Below are 16672 nucleotides of genomic sequence, written 5' to 3'. Positions count from 1 at the left end.
TGTAATAGCGACATGGACTGTCTGCCTCTGTGCCCTTTCTGCGTCGGCATCAAATGTCAGGCACGACACAAGAAATCCTAAAAGTATCAAGGCTGTCCCCGGGTTTCAGAGAGAATTTTTCTTATGCCTCTAATACCTTTTCCACCTTCTCCTCTCCTCTAATCTCCACTTATCTGGCAGCCAGGTGAGCTGCAGCACATGGCTGGTGGGCAGGCTTTGGTCTGTGGGAATACAGCTCATCTTAATGGTATTTTTCCCCCTTTTCCTCCTCTTCCCTCTGCATCTCTTACCCTTTCCTCCAGGGCAGCTGTCAGACAGAGACACAGGCAGCCAGAGAACTTTTCATTGCTGCTGTAACAGACAGCAGGGAGCCGCTGGGATTGGACGAGCGACCAAAGCTGCCCGTCATGCAGAGGGGCAGCCAGGCACACAGGTGCATAACATCTGACAGATAATAGCAGATAAAACCTGGGCCAACCAGCAGCTCGCTCCTCACTGGGGGATGGAGAACCTGTGGTGATGGGGTGGGGGATCAGATCAGGGTTGCAGGGGCATGTTAAGGGGCAAAGTGCTTTGACAACTAACGGCCTTTATTTAACCACCAACTGGTGATGCATAGACCCACACCCACACACACAGCAGTCAAGGACAGACAAGGTCACTGATCTCAAATCCCTCCACAGAATCATTGCTGCAGCTTACTGTACACCTGGAGGAGGTTAACACTGAATCTTAGCTTAATACTGAATGTTATGCAGCTACTGTGTCCTAAAGCATATAAAAGCCAGCAGCTTCCTTATTTTTTGTATTATTTTTTTTTTCTTTTAAGAGTGTGTACTAATTTTAACTGAAAGAGTTATGGATCTGTTTCAGTTCAAACTAATGGCGACAGAAACATCTTTAAATTTGTGTGCTTGTATGCACTTGTGTCAATTTATGTTGGCCCTATTTCACACCTACCTGCTGCTACCTGTCAGATAATTTTTGAGAAATTTACTCTTCATCAAATAGACAACACAAACAACACAACACTGCATTATCTCTATTCTTCAGCCAGGCCACACACACACACACACTCTTCCTGAGATTCTTGCTTTCAGTGTGAAAAAGAAAGCCATGCTGTCCAGATGCAGAATGCCAGCTGATGTGACAATGGGAAACACTGTCTGTCTCCTGGCGCTGAGAAACAAATTTAGTTTTATGGATGAGAAAACAGTCAACACAAATCTGGCAGTCACCTGCTGAAAGGCCCGCAACACACAGGCTGACTATAGTCAGGCACTGAGCAGGAACTCAGTCAGGTACAGCTGATTTTTAAGGAGCAAATGATAAAATGTTTACTCTAAAAAAAACTGTGTGGCCTCCAAATGACATAAGTCAAAAAAAAAACCATCAAGCAGAGTTATTTAGAAACTTAAACATTACCATTCCCTACTTGAATGTCTACTTTAAGTGGCTTGCTGACTGTGATTGGCCAGTAAAGCTCCATGTGTATCACTTCTTGATCTCCAACAGAGGTCAGTACAAAGTCACACACACACACACACACACACACACACACACACACACACACACACACACACACACACACACACACACACACACACAAGACATAATGAGCTGAACAACTTTATGGATTGAAGTAACTTCAGTGTCTGGAGCGGCAATTAAAAACAGAATTTCCCCTACAGAAATAAATGATGTATATTTTTTATTTATACATTCAGGACTCAACATACACGCCCATTGTACCACATGCTCCAAACAAAGATCTGACAGAAGGACTAAGGTACATACAAAAAGGCTGAAAATGACCTTCACCAAGACACTGAGTGTCTTGGCTGTATGTTTGCAAAGCCCTAACAATAAAATGAGCATTAACCAACTTCAATGAATAAACAATTAGTGTCCCAAAAGCTCTAAAGTAAGGAGAACTGCAATAAGTTGCAAAAAGTGATAAAGTAGTTGTTTAGAGAGACAAGGTCCCGGCCCCACACACACACACACACACACACACACACACACACACACACACACACACACACACACACACACACACACACACACACACACACACAGAGGGCAGAAATCCACTCCACCAGCCATAACACAGAGACAGAATGGCATCAACCTCTATTATCTAGTCCCTATGCTGCTAACACAAAAGGCTCCCTGGAACAAAAATCCAATCAGTCCTCTCTAGGAGGATTTGCTCCACAGCAGTGCTCAGCAACACTGGTGGCTCTGCTGGTGACAAAGAAATAATCTCAGAGCCCACAGCCTGTTCACAGACTGTTTACTGCCTTCGTCACATCGTCCTTTCAGAAAGAGGACAGAGTCTGTGCTTCTACGTTGTCATTTTAGTGTCCTCTGAGTTTAGCCCCCTCTCTCTCGCTCCCTTTTTCTGTATGCAAAAACATGAAACACATGGTTGACTGTGCGTACAGCGCATGAAATTACTGTATTTGTAACACTGAGAATATTTATTCTAAGCATTATCGGTATAAGCTTGAGAAAAAGAACCTTCAAGGCATATGGGCTATATGGAAACAGGTGTTAAATAATTGTTTGATGAAAAACATTTTCAAAATATTTTCAGTACTGTGCTGCCTCTAACCCCCCCCCCCCCCCCCCCCCCCCCCCCCCCCCCCCCCCCCCTGCTTCTGTCATTCCCTCTGGCTGCTATCTCTCACAGTCCTCCATTCTTTGTCTGGTAAATTATCACACTCGTTCTCCATTCATTAGCATGCTGCTGCTTATTTAGCTACGCTGTTGAGAAGCCTTCAACAAAATCAACTGGAAAATACACAATATGAGGCGGCCAGTGCACCTCTCTTCTCTCCTTCCACCAGACCTTCATCTCTTTCACTGTTTGCTTCATGTGTGTGTTTTCTAACCACATCAAAATGGAAGCATAGGTCCCTCATAATGAACAGGAGGGAGATAAAATATGTAAATTCACAGAGAAAGGATAAAATTAGGGCAGTAATAGGAGTTGTTGTTTTCACAGCTGCTCAATTACACAAAAGCCTGATAGTATTTTTTTTTAAATATAAATAATCTGGTTCTTTTTTCCACCAACCTATTCTTTCCTCTTTTCTGAAAAATCACATATTCCACTAAAAAAAATCTCTGCATATTGACAACCTAAAAGTCAGTCAAGCTGGCAGTCATTGAGACACTATCAGCTCAGGTATGTAGACCAGGGCTGGGCAGCAACCAGGAAGTCACATACAGGTTGTTCCAGAGCTCTCTTTTCACCTTCCCTCAGTGAAGCCAGCTTGGTTAGAAACACTGCTTCCTGTCCTGAAGTGAGCAAAAGAGACTTTTCTCAGTGTGGAAGCTGCTATACAGAAAAAGCCTGAGGTGTTAGGGTGGCAACATGTAAGTAAGAAGCTCAGAAATGTTTAGACACATCATAGCATAATAGCTTTACAGCGCTGTGACGGGGTTACCAGCTGGAGAGAAAAAAAATTGGGTTTAAACACTTTTCTCTGTTTTAAATGGAGACCTAATTAACATTTCAGAGAAACAGAGTGAGCATGACTAAAAGGTGCTAAAGACAAAACTGTAATTGCTTTGTTGCTTCTAAGTCATAAAATGTGTGGTTATGGAAAGATGGAAGTAAATGAGAAGAAAATGTTATAAATAAATGCAGATTTCTTATGTTTGAGCCTAATTCAAAGGGAAATGGTCTCATAGATAAAGATCAGCTGATGAAAGTCTATAGCTGAGCCAAAAAGAAACTGGTACACATGAGCGGGTTAACGTTAATTTTTTCTGCAAGATTAAAGACAGAAAGATTACGGTTCTGGCACAAACATCTTTTCATTGAAGTAAATCAGAAACTGTACCAACACAAACTTAAAATAATAATCTTTCACGAAGCAAGGATGTCACAGGTTTTAGAGACACTCTTTGTACACTAATAATGTGGCTCAACTCAACAAATGCAATTTTCATGAAGGCCATAAAAAGTACATCTGGACATAAATTCACAATATATTACCACATTGTTTAGGTGTCTGGCCAGAGACTTTTATCTGTTCACTGAATAAGGCGGCCAGGCTGGTGTATTGTACAAATGAGAGAAAGACTTTGTTGACCCCAAGTTTACCCTCAAGACAATTTAGTTCAAAGCAATCACCAACTTATTCTGGTTCTTTTCAGAAGCTTTATTCAAATAGTGAGACACTGTACATGCTGGTACATCTGTGGAAAATAATCAGGGAACGTGGGAGTTTAAAGGCACCCTCCAATTAAACTCAAGTTTTTAACCTTAGCATGTCAATTTGTTGTTTTTTAACCAATAAGCAAAAGAGGCAGTCAATGCCATGGCTGAGCATTTCCACCTCGAAAGTGTAGGGTACCAGAGACAGTCTGAAAGACCTAATGAACTGATCCCAGGAAGTGACCTGAAGCCATTTTTTTTTAAATTAGCTGTTTTATAATGCAACTCATGTTATCTATTATGGTTATATTTCAAATATCATACGAAGCAATATATAAAACACACTGCCATTCTGATCAAATCGCCTCACAGGCGACCCTGTGCAATTCCGTTTCTTCGGTATGTGTGATTTCAGTGATGAATGATGAGATTTTAATCAATGCTAAGAGATGAACTTTGAAATCTCAACGTGGCACATGTACAAAAAAAAGTTATTAAAAAAAGTACTTCCTTTTCACTCTAATAGAAAAACTTGTTTTATTTTATATCCCACATGTTTAGTTTTGTTTTACTTGACCATAATAAGTTTTGTTAAGCAGCGAGGCAACTTACCTCAGAAGTCAATGGAGGGCAAGGAAATCAAGCCATTAATGGTGCTATTAAGGGATGAACAGCCCACTGCCTAAGCCACAGCCACCAAGATTTAATCTTTTGCTAGTGTTATCAATTTAATTTCTAAGGGCATGAATGTCATGGTAATTTTGGAGTTTTAATGATTTCTTTAAACTGTTCTTTTTCCATGGTGGAATGATTGTACAGCATACAGTACATCTTTAATAACTTAAAAAAAAAATAAACAAGAATTGGGTGCACAAGTTTAGTTAGGAATTAGGAATTTATTTAGGATTCTCTCTAAGCCACACAGGGTCAAAAGTATACATAGAGTACACGTAGATGAGAGAAAATTAAAAATAAATTCAAACCTGTGCACCCAATTCTTGTGTTATTGAAGTTATTAAAGATGTATGCTATACAATCATTCCACCCTGTAAAAAGATCATTTCAAAGAAATAAATAAAAGCCCCAAAGTACCATGATAGTCATGCCCATGATGAATCTACAGTATCTAAACTTCTGATCACAGCTATGTGTGTATAAAAATGTCCCCACTCATCCTGCAGCCAGTCTTTGTTTGTCCTTCAAGCTCAGGTCCTCTACCAGAGGCCTGGGAGCCTGAGAGTCCTGTGCAGTATCTTAGCTGTTCCCAGGACTGCACTCTTCTGGACAGAGATCTTGGATGTCATTCCTGGAATCTGCTGGAGCCATACTCCCAGTTTGGGGGTCACTGCCCCGAGTGTTCTGATTACCACGGGTACCACTGTTACCTTCACCGTCCACATATGTGTATATATATATATATATATATATATATATATATATATATATATATATATATATATATATATATATATATATATATATATATATATATATATATATATATAAATACATGAATATATGATTCAGACACTCCTTGGGCAAAATGTGACCTTTGACCTAGGAGATATGTACTGTGGTTTTGTCTGGTGAAAGCAAAGCACAGAACCCAAAGAATATCTGTAAAAAGATGGACTCTAATGAAGAACATTTCTATTTTGTTCTGACAGAAACAGCAGGAAAATGGAGACACAAAGGGAGCAGTGATAGGCTGAAAGGGAAGAAAGTCAGAAGAGAGATCTGAGAACTGCCTATTATCTTCATGCTGCCTCATTGCATTAGACACACACGCTACACACTTCTGTGCACAAACCTAAAAGTGTGTGCACGAGAGCACACATGCACTCAGACACCCTCCTCTCAAATCGGCCCAGATCTCATGAATATGATTGACCTTTTTTCCACTGTAATGCTGAGAGTGCATAAAGGGGAAAGGAGAAACTAAACAGAGGCAAGCAGAGTTAATTTAGAACAACACATTATTGGGTGCTGACTGCAGATATGGAAAAGGACAATCTAATCGATAAGCTAAAAGAATGACAATAGCCTCTCAAATCAATGTCTGCACCCCATTTTCTCACTGTGAAAAGACAAAGCCTTTAATGCAGGTGTTGTTGCTGTTGTTCTGTTATGTGCGGTTTGCACCTGTTTGTGTGCGTTATGCGTAACTGCTTGTCGGTGTGTGAGTGTGTATGTACCTGGCTGCTGCTGTGGTGGAACAGTTGCCAGGACTAATCATTATTTAGTTGTGGTGGGGCTGGAAAGGTCAGCAGTCTGAAATGTCAGGCTGTGTTCAACAGGAGCCAGATGCAGTTGTGTGCCGCTCAAGTGTCCAATTAAAGAAGGCCGAGTGAGGTTTGAGTGGGTCTGTGTGCGGGAGTGTGTGTGAAATGAGAAAGATGGAGGGATGAGATACTGAGTGTTTTGGTTGAGCTTCCCTAAATATCTGTATATAGGAGTGTAATACATTGTATAAGGTATATATACACTCAGTAGCAAGCTTTTGTTGGGTTAGCCTCAAAAATGACACCATGCTTAATGAGCGCTTCACTAATCAATACAATCTCTCAGTCAGCATTTCTTACAGTGGTCTCTCTGAAGTCCCGGGGTTTACAGGTCTAAGACACCATGCCATCCATCCACAAGTTAAGGAGGATTTCTTTGTGAGCACAGAAAGAAATAAAGGTCCCACTAAAAGAACAGGACAGAAGGTACTTTGATCACTGAAACTTTCTAGTTTTAATCTCTGCGGTTTAAAAAAGGGAATGGCTGCTGCTAGCTGCAGCTCCTCCACTCTGTCGGCCTGCGATGTTTAGTCTACTAACATTCGTTTGGGGGCTTCCAGAATAAGGAGTGTTTATTGAAGCCCACTGCATAAATATTGAATATACTATATTAGATCATTTTAAAAAAAATCTATTATTCATGTAAATATATGAACACACTGTCAGTGGCACTTTGAATGAGATTTTCTTACAGAACCTGGGAGCTGCAGTTTTGCTTTAGCTCTCTGTTAGATTTATTTATTATGTGTGAATATATGTTTTAGTGTGAGTCACTGTTCAGAGTGGCTAATGAACATCATTAGAGACAGAAGCTAACAGAGCAGCAGGAGCAGAATCCTCATCAAATCTTTTTTTTCCCTCCTTTAGACAGAGTACATTATGAAGCCACTTGAGCCTATTAGCTCTTTTATACCCTGTGATTCCTCGTTTTCTCCGCGCTATGAAACGAGAGACAAAGTGAATAAAGGACAGGGAAAGGAGGAAAAAATACAGGACGAAAGGTCAAATGTATTACAACAATGCCAGTGTGATAAAATAAGATACTAATAAATAACTGCAGATAACGAGTGCTGTTAAGTCAAATGAGCAGAGGGCGAAGCATCAACAGCAAACAGGGAGGCAGGTGGTTGGTGGACAAGGAGAAAAGGAGCAAAGGAGCGGAAACTCCTTTAATCTTCGGGCGGGGGGGGGGGGGGGGGGGGGGGGGGGTGTCCTGCCTGTGTTTCCCTATCAGAATCACTCATCTGAAAGCTTCACTTGCTCCTCATACAGCCATCGTAATAACCTTCACCATATTCAGAGTGTGTATGTGTGTGTGTGTGTGTGTGTGTGTGTGTGTGTGTGTGTGTGTGTGTGTGTGTGTGTGTGTGTGTGTGCGTATATGTGCATCTGCTCACCTACTGTGAATAGTAATAAGCAGCAGGGCATGATAAAATATGTCTGCCAAGTTAAGGATATAATAGACTTCCCTTCAAGGCCACTCATAACAACAACCTGAATAATGATCTGCATTAATTTACACAGCACACTGAGCTCTACACTGGTCAGAGGAAGAATCCTTTCAGTAAGAAATAATTGAAAGCTATTTCAGTCAGTAGAGGGTCCCTCTGTGGGTGTAGACTAAACCCTGAAGGAGGGCACTCCTACTGTGCCCACTACTGTAAGCTACACCTAAGAAGGAGGTGGTGAGTTTCAAGCAGTTTTAATGTAAATTAAAAATGTCTGTGCGGTGTCATTTTAACAAGACGCTTCACTATCACTTTAGTTTAACGATGTGGCAGCAGAAAACATTTTTATAGCAATAGAAAACATTTTGCCCAGCAGTTATTAGGCTGTGCTTGTTTGTGTGGACCTCTAGATCATGCAGAGCTTAAATTTTAAGCTGCATACTGGTAAACAAACCCAAATGGCCAAAATTAAAATGGCATCGGTGAGCATAGCGGTATGAAAGTATTCAAACATGTGGTACTACCACAGCGTGTAGCTCAACATGCTTGATTTGGCAGATTTTTACACCGGATGCACGTCCTAATGCAAGCCCGAAGGGATTTGTGTCACCTCCATAGTGTAGTGGTTTACACATTTGCCTAATAATCAAAAGCCCCCTGCTTTTTTTGATGTATAAGACTTAATAATTAAATTAAAATGCAAAAGGAGAAATAATATGCTGTTAGCTTCTTCTGTGCAACAGATCAAAAGAAGAAAAAAGTGGTGTCACAGTGGTGGGTTTTTGTTTTGAGTGTTTGGTTCCTTTTTTGACTTCATAGTTATTATAGTGACAAGTTTCAGTTTAGCAATGTCGTCTCTTGATTTCTTATTACTCTAACCTCTCCAGTGTTTCCATGTCTGCATTGCCTCTGGCTCAGCTTGTGCTCCTGTGTCCTACTGTCCCTGTATTCTGTTTAGTTAGTGTGGGTCTAGCTGAGCATCGTGACTACTTTCACTTGTGTCTCATTCCTCACCTAATTCCCATCCCTATTAGTGTCTTCCTCTTTTCCCTTCTCCCAATTGTGTGTTGTGCTCCTCTTTTTTTTGTCTGTATTTATTCTTATGCTTCATGTCAATTTTGGGACTTCTGTTTTGTTAGGCTTTGTTTATGTTTGGACTTCCAAAACAGGAAAAAACCCTGTTTTGATCTGCATTTAGGTCTACCTCTGAAGGGACCTTAACAAGAGGCGGAAAAGAAAGACTAAACTTTAGGCCTGGGCTCACATAACAGTAACCAGCAATACGCAAACGCTGAAAATCACTAGAAAGCATTTCCATTATTTGCCTATAGATATGAAATGAAACTCTTTAAACTTTGTAATGTCATATCTTCATATATGTCATATATTCAAACCTCGCTTTTTGAATGGAAATTATCTAAGAAAATTCACATTACCCAAGTTTCCACTATAAGCAGCTAAGAGTTATGAAACCACAATTACTCAAACAGGTAGGAAGTGTTTAATCATGACTGAAGAAGATCACTATGACTCACTCACATCTACTTATGATATAAAGTGCTGCTGAGTCATATCCAAGCACAAATGGAAACAGTGGTCATTGCCAGAAAGATGATGCAAATTCCCTGAAGAGATCTCAGCAACTGTCAAACAGAAAGAGGTGACCATACTTCCTCTGATGAATCCACTCTGCAAATGTTCAGGGTTTCTTCAAAGTGATGAGGAAACCTGACAATGATGTTTGGCCTTTGTATGAGAATGCCTTAATGAGAGTCACCACAGTATCAACCAGAGGTTAAAGTAGGATTCAGCAGGTGGGGTCACCCTAAGAAGGGGTGTACTATCAAAGATTATAGAGAGGAAGATGTTGCAATGGCTTGAAAAGATGTGAGTTTCTGAACTCATCTTCTACTCCCACATGTGAAGGTTTTGTCTGAGTAGCTACACCTATTGTTTAGGAAAATAATGCAGTGAGTACATGCGCAAATAGTACGGAGCTGTGGCGACGTAACCATCGTGTTCAAAGCAACCAATGCGGCGGGTATACTGGTCCCTAAGTGCCAAGCTGCACACAAACAGTTTGCTGATATTTGGAAAGCTGCTTCAAAAACTGAAAGTATCTGGCACTTTAAAAAGTGCCAGATAAAAAAGTTAGTGTTTTTGCTGCAGATGGCTATAAACTGAAATTCTACAACCACTACTGTATTGACACCTGCACACATGAAAGCATAACAGGGATGAGAAGGAAATAAACTATATGTTGAGAGTGTAAGCAGGACCATGGAATGACAGCTTTCTGATTTGTTGAGCAAGTATCTCCATATTGCCAGCTGGAAGCAACGCCACGCTGCAGCACACAACAAAAATGAACTTGCTTGACATCATTGTTTATTAAACTGACTATAAGATGTAACTACTTATTAATGGAAAGTGCAAGAATGCGGTGGATAACTGGTTACTATATATAGAGTATATACATGGGAACTTATATATACTGTATGGGTATAGTATATATAAGTATATAACATAAAGGTATGTACAACAAAACAGTTAATATAGCATGCTTTGGTTCAGTAGCTAGCTAGTAGGTAACAAAATGCTTTAAGAAGCTGTTCCATGTTTCATAACAACACAAGCTGAAGATCCTTTTCACCGCTGACCAAAGCTAACACAAAATAGTTAACCCCAAGTCTTTCAGGGGCCTGACTAAAGCCTGTAAATAACTGTGCTGAAAAGGCAGAAGAGATAAGAAGACATGAAATGTCCAGCGCTTACTGAAGAATAAAAAGAAACACACTGTTGAAGAATCATTGTGGTTCTCTCTTTTTTGTACAAAGCTGAGGTAAATCATAAACCATTCATAAAAAAAAAAAACACCTTTATATTCCAAGACATTTTTTCTTACCTCCCCTACTTTGATATTCCTGAAAACAGGCCACATTCATTCACTACAAACAATGTACATGAAAAATTATACATCCTTTTGAGACACAATAAAGGGCTGAAGAAATGTATTTGTAAATGCGTTGACAATGTCTCGCACTGCATTAATCAAATTTGTTTTTTGATGTATCACATCTCAGATTAGCTGTAAATGTTTAAACTCCAGAATGTACCGCATATGATGACTTTTTTTTCCTCGCTTGGGCATCCAAGGTGTTGCCCTAAAATCTTTCACACACTCTTCCTCATCTTGCTCACCTTTTCTGTCTGTGTGTTTGCCCTCTGTCAAACAGCGAAAGCCATCGGTGGGTCTTGCCTAAGCTCAGGGCCTGAAGAACAGCTGCAAAATAAACCTGCTAAATTAACCGGGTCTCCATGAGCTTCACATATGCATTATTCTAATCAAAGCATATTAGATCATCCAGATACCTTAGACATATGGGTCTCTGTATTCTCATGCCGTCACCATCTGTTTCTCCTCCCCCGTTTTTTTTAATTTTTTTTCCTTGCTCTCCATCTGAGTAAATCCCTTGTTCACACAGCTGCCTCTCTAAGAGACTGGCATAGATTTCTAACATTGCAACTACTTTGTGATATGTTTTCACATCCAGTCAAACTTGGAGCACCATATGCGTGCATAACCACATGTTATGAGTTTGAGCTACGTAGTGGATATAATTCAAAGTACTTCCTACAAAATGTGCCCACATGATGTATCTCATGTCAGCTGAAAAGGAGGAGAAATCCACTTACAAAATGTACACACACAAATTACGTTCTTGAAGATAAACTGACAGAACATATTAAATTCAGATTAAACACTGAAATACTCAGATGTGCAACAAAAATCCTGCTTTTCACATACACAATTCAAAGGCTTGCAACTGAATGAAAAATAGTGATTTATATATCGAATATATTAAAACCTTTTTATTTTAAAGTTGTTTGCACCTGATTGTTGTAGCTGGAGCTGTGCATGCTTGATTCAGTAATGTGCAGTGATGAGGAGTAGTGTGCATGAATGAGCACAAACCATTTTAGTTGTGTTTAGAATAAGAATTTTAAACATTAATCAGAGTTAAAGGAATATACAGCCTGCACATGCAACATAAACAGCATAAACAACATAACACAAAGTATTTGCAGCTGCCTCACAGTCCACTGTATTGAACTGTTGTATGTTGGCTATATCAGAGTAAAATTATATAACATGAAGCAACACATACCCACATGCTGCACACAGGTGTGTAGTCTGCAAGAAAGAAAGGCTGCTGGTGCCTGTGCCGCTGATGTCAGGTTAAATGTTAAATGTTGGATTTAAGCAGCGATTAAAGTAGCTAGATACAACAAGGGAACAGTTTACACTGCCTGGGATAGGGTTACCAGGGAGATGGAGGGAGAGGGGCTGGTGTCTTGGTTGACACGTCTCTGCAACACTGCATGGAGATCTGGAGCGATGTCTCTGGACTGGCAGACTGGGGTGGTAGTCCCTATCTTTAAGAATAGGATATTTGAGTGTGCGTGGGAGTTTGCCCATCCAGTCTGCATGTGCTTTGTGGACTTGGAGAAGGCATTTGACCATGTTCCTTAGGGCATCCTGTGGTGGGCGGTGTGGGAGTACGGGGTGTCTAGCACCATTGTTATGGGCCATTCAGTCCCTGTACAACTGCAGCGAGAACTCGGTCCGCATTACTGATAATAACTTGGACTTGTTTCCAGTGGGTGTTGGAATCCTCCAGGGCTCCCCTTTGTCACTCATTCTGTTCATAACTTTTATGGACAATAATTTCTAGACATAGCCAAATGGCGGAAGGCTTCTGCCTTGGTGGCCTCAGAATCTCATCTTTTCTTTTTGTGGATGATGTGTTCCTCTTGGCTTCATCAGGTCGTGGCCTCCGGCTTGCACAGGAGCGGATCACAACCAAGTGTGAAGTGGCAAGTAAGCGAATTAGTATCTCTAAGGCCCCGTTTACATGAGAACGTTTTCAGATGAAAATGGCAAAGTTTTGATGCGTTTTGGCCTGCCATTTACATGAAAACGATACTTTTTGAAAACGGGCTCCAGAGTGGAGCGTTTTTTGAAATAGAGAGGAGAAGGGAGCGGGAGATTGACAGATGGATTGGGGCTGCAAATAAAAACAGTTTGAATCTATACAAAAGAACTTATACAGTATATTTTTTGAGATTTTATTTTGTATTATATCTGTGTTATGTTTTAAATGACAAAATAATTAGGTTGTTCATTTTGTTTGTGTTCTTCTGTAACACCTGAAGCTTCTGCCTAATCAGAATTATGATTTTAGTTTATTATATATACCTATGTTATTTACTCAAAATATGGTTCTATAATGTTCTACAGTACATTTATCATGTTCAACTTCTGACTAAAAAGTAATATTTAAACCAAAACTAAACTTATATCTTCACATATCACTCCCGAGTTAAAAAGGAACCTTTAATATTGACAGAAATATTAATTTGATCTATATTGTGATAGATATCTGCATTGATTATATGAAATAAATTATTGTGATAAGATTATTTTTCCATATTGCTCAACCCTAAGGTGGCAAACTCGGACATAAATTTCAGCAACATATACATATATAAAAACATAGACATTATTTGGCTCAACAGAGACAGAGATCTGTTGAGCTGAGTATTTCTTTAACTAGCAATGACTTCATGAATTTTCTTCACAAATAAAATTTTAACCACTAGCAAAAAAATTATTCACAACCATCTCACAGATGTATCATTACATACAGCTGCTTTTAATAATTCTAATCCTTGTTTGGACTCTCCGATTGATCTTTCTGAGTTAACTTCAGTAGTTACTTCTTTCAAGCCATTAAAGTGTCTATTAGATACCATTCCTACAAAACTGCTCAAAGAAGTCCTACCATTAATTAATGCTTCAATCTTAAATATGATCAATCTATCTTTATTAATGGGCTATGTACCACAGACTTTTAAGGTGCCAGTAATTAAATCATTACTTAAAAAGCCATCACTTGATCCAGCTGTCTTAGCTAATCATGGGCCAATCTCCAACCTTCTTTTATCTCAAAAATTCTTGAAAGAGTAGTTGTAAAACAGCTAACTGATCATCTACAAGGAACGGTTTATTTGAAGAGTTTCATTTAGGATTCAGAATTCATCACAGTACAGAAACAGCATTAGTGAAGGTTAGAAATGATCTTCTTATCGCCTCTGACAGTGGACTCATCTCTCTGCTCGTCCTGCTAGACCTCAGTGCAGCATTTGATCGTGTTGACCATAATATTTTATTACAGAAACTAGGGCATGCTGTAGGTATTAAAGGTACCGCGCTGCAGTGATTTGAATCATATCTATGTAACAGACTACAATTTGTCAGTGTCAGTGGGGAGTCTCCTTCACATGCTAAGATTAATTATGGAGTACCACAGGGTTCTGTGCCAGGACCAATTCTATTTACATTATGTATACTTCCCTTACATTGCACACATTTTCATTGCTATGAAGGTGATACCCAGCTTTCTCTGTCCATGACGTCAGATGACACACACCAATTAGTTAAACTACTTCTAAATTCAGATAAAACTGAAGTTAGTGTACTCGGCCCTACAAATCTTAGAAACATGGTGTCTAACCACATATTTACTCTGGATGACTGAATGGGTCTGAGTTACTATGTCAATTTTTTTGGCCTCAGTGCATCCTTAACTTACCTGCGTTTTTTAAAAATTTTCTGACAATACACATGCATAATTGTGCTATGTAGAAACATCTGCAGGAGTCTGTTCTGGTTCCGATTCTGTATCAAACCTTAGCAACTGGTATCTCTTTTAGGGCTGCCATTATATTCAGAAACTGCAGTTGTGGTACGTAACAGTGTTCTTTTGCTTTGTTTTGTCGGAGCAAGCTGAACAATGAGATCCTCCTTTTTGTGTTGTGGGCCTTAAAGAGATAGGGTCTGAAAGGCAGTATTTTTGACAAAGGCAACAATGTACAGCATGAGAAATTTAATATAACTTTGGAACAATAAATCATGTTAAACGATTCTGCTTGACACTCAAAATTACGAAACTGGCACTTTAACAGTCCCTCAACAGTCCCTCAAAAAGTCTGAAATATACTCTATACCACACACACACACACACACACACACACACACACACACACACACACACACACACACACACACACACACACACACACACACACACACACACACAAAAAAAAACGTGTTTGTACATGTAAACTTAGGGAACATGCTTGCCCTTATAACTTCTCTCACTACAACTGAATTCACAATTCCCATTTAATCCTGAGCTTGAAAGCTTTAGTTACCTGACATTTAATACATCACAACATGAGACAGCATCCCTTAACACATGTTCAAGTAAATGAGAAGCAGCCATCAAATCAGTGGAGGTTCTGCAGCACAGTTTTTGATAGCACACACAGTTTGATCTGTGCTTTTCTACTGCTTAACTGTGTAAGCAGCATCTATATTGCTTTTTTTTTGTTTTTTTTTTTTTGTTTTGCAAAGTCAATACCAAACCAAATTATGAAACAGACAAAATACTTGAATGTATTTAGTGGTGTTTTTTCCTATAGTGGTTGGATTGTGGGTGACAGTGAAATCCAAGCATAGACGGTTAAGGACCTACCAGAGTTGGTGATGGTTAACAGGTCTAGACGCCTTTGTTGCTGGAAGAAAAAGAAAGAATAAAATAAGTCAAATGTCATGCAATAATCAATCACATTATCAGGTCTCATTTTAGGCCTTGCTCAAATTTGACAAATTAGTTTGCTGAGTTAAGCAGTTTAGTATTTCCAGTTAATGGTGAAATATAAAAAATATTTAAAGGTTTTTTTGTCATTTGTTTGATACTCTGGCGTAATTCTGCATCAACTTTTGTTAATAACAGAGTATGATGGTTTTTAAGAACTGATTTGAGACACTACTGATGAATTTACAAGTTTGTAAAACTATATTTTCAAACTTGTTTCCCAAAGCTCTGTGTGCACGTGTGTGAGTGGGTACATGTGTAAGTGCGATCTCCTAGGTTTCGATGAAGTGTGTTTGAAAGAGTGCGTAATTTTACACTTGATGTCTTCAGTAGCTGAGAAGGAGTATAAGGGGGTGCTAGATGGCTACCCCTCTCTTTAACCCACTGCCTTCCAACACACACACACACACACACACACACACACACACACACACACACACACACACACACACACACACACACACACACACACACACACAAAATCACAGACATGTACACTTGACTGTCAAGTACTGCAGTAATCAACACCTCAGCCCTCCTCATCTACTAGTCCCCCCCAGGAAAGAAGATCTTCACATTCTAGGAAAGGATGAACACACAGTGCATGTGTGTGTGCGTGGACGCGTATAAGAGTGAGAGAGACAGTATGGCTAGGTCATAGTCAAAGCAAGCTTTTAGGTCTAGACATCATTAATATTCAAGCACCACACTAACCAGTTGCTGAGAGGGATAAGCAAAGAGACTCTCAACATACTTGGAGTCCTTCTCTCCTCAAATACAGCGCTGCCTGGAGTGGAACTCTCTGCAAGGCCTACTAAACACTTATTTTAGTATTTAGCAGATGCTCTTACTCAGAGTGACTTACAATATACAATACAAGTGGAAAGAGGTCCACTGAATGCAGTAACAGATGAATGAATGAATTTAGATGCACCTCATTCGACACTGTAATGAGAATAAAGAATGCAATGAGTCACACTGCTTGGTTTTTGAATTCTATAAAATTTACCAAAACGTTCATGACAGCTAAGTGGTAGGATCGGGATA

General features: G+C 39.6%; 1 protein-coding gene across 1 annotated transcript in view; it reads right to left on the bottom strand.

The window, feature by feature from the left end:
• The window catches only part of agbl4 (AGBL carboxypeptidase 4), a 367133-nt gene that overhangs the window by 94074 nt on the left and 256387 nt on the right, over positions 1 to 16672 (bottom strand). The window contains exon 6 of the mRNA XM_030727883.1: positions 15503 to 15542. Coding sequence (XP_030583743.1) covers positions 15503 to 15542 — 40 coding nt within the window. The remainder of the gene's footprint in view (positions 1 to 15502; positions 15543 to 16672) is intronic.

This window comes from Archocentrus centrarchus, chromosome 4, assembly GCF_007364275.1.
Source record: "Archocentrus centrarchus isolate MPI-CPG fArcCen1 chromosome 4, fArcCen1, whole genome shotgun sequence".
Taxonomy (NCBI): Eukaryota; Metazoa; Chordata; class Actinopteri; order Cichliformes; family Cichlidae; genus Archocentrus; species Archocentrus centrarchus.
Note: the sequence above shows the minus strand (reverse complement) of the source record. Positions and strands in the feature narration are given on the sequence as shown.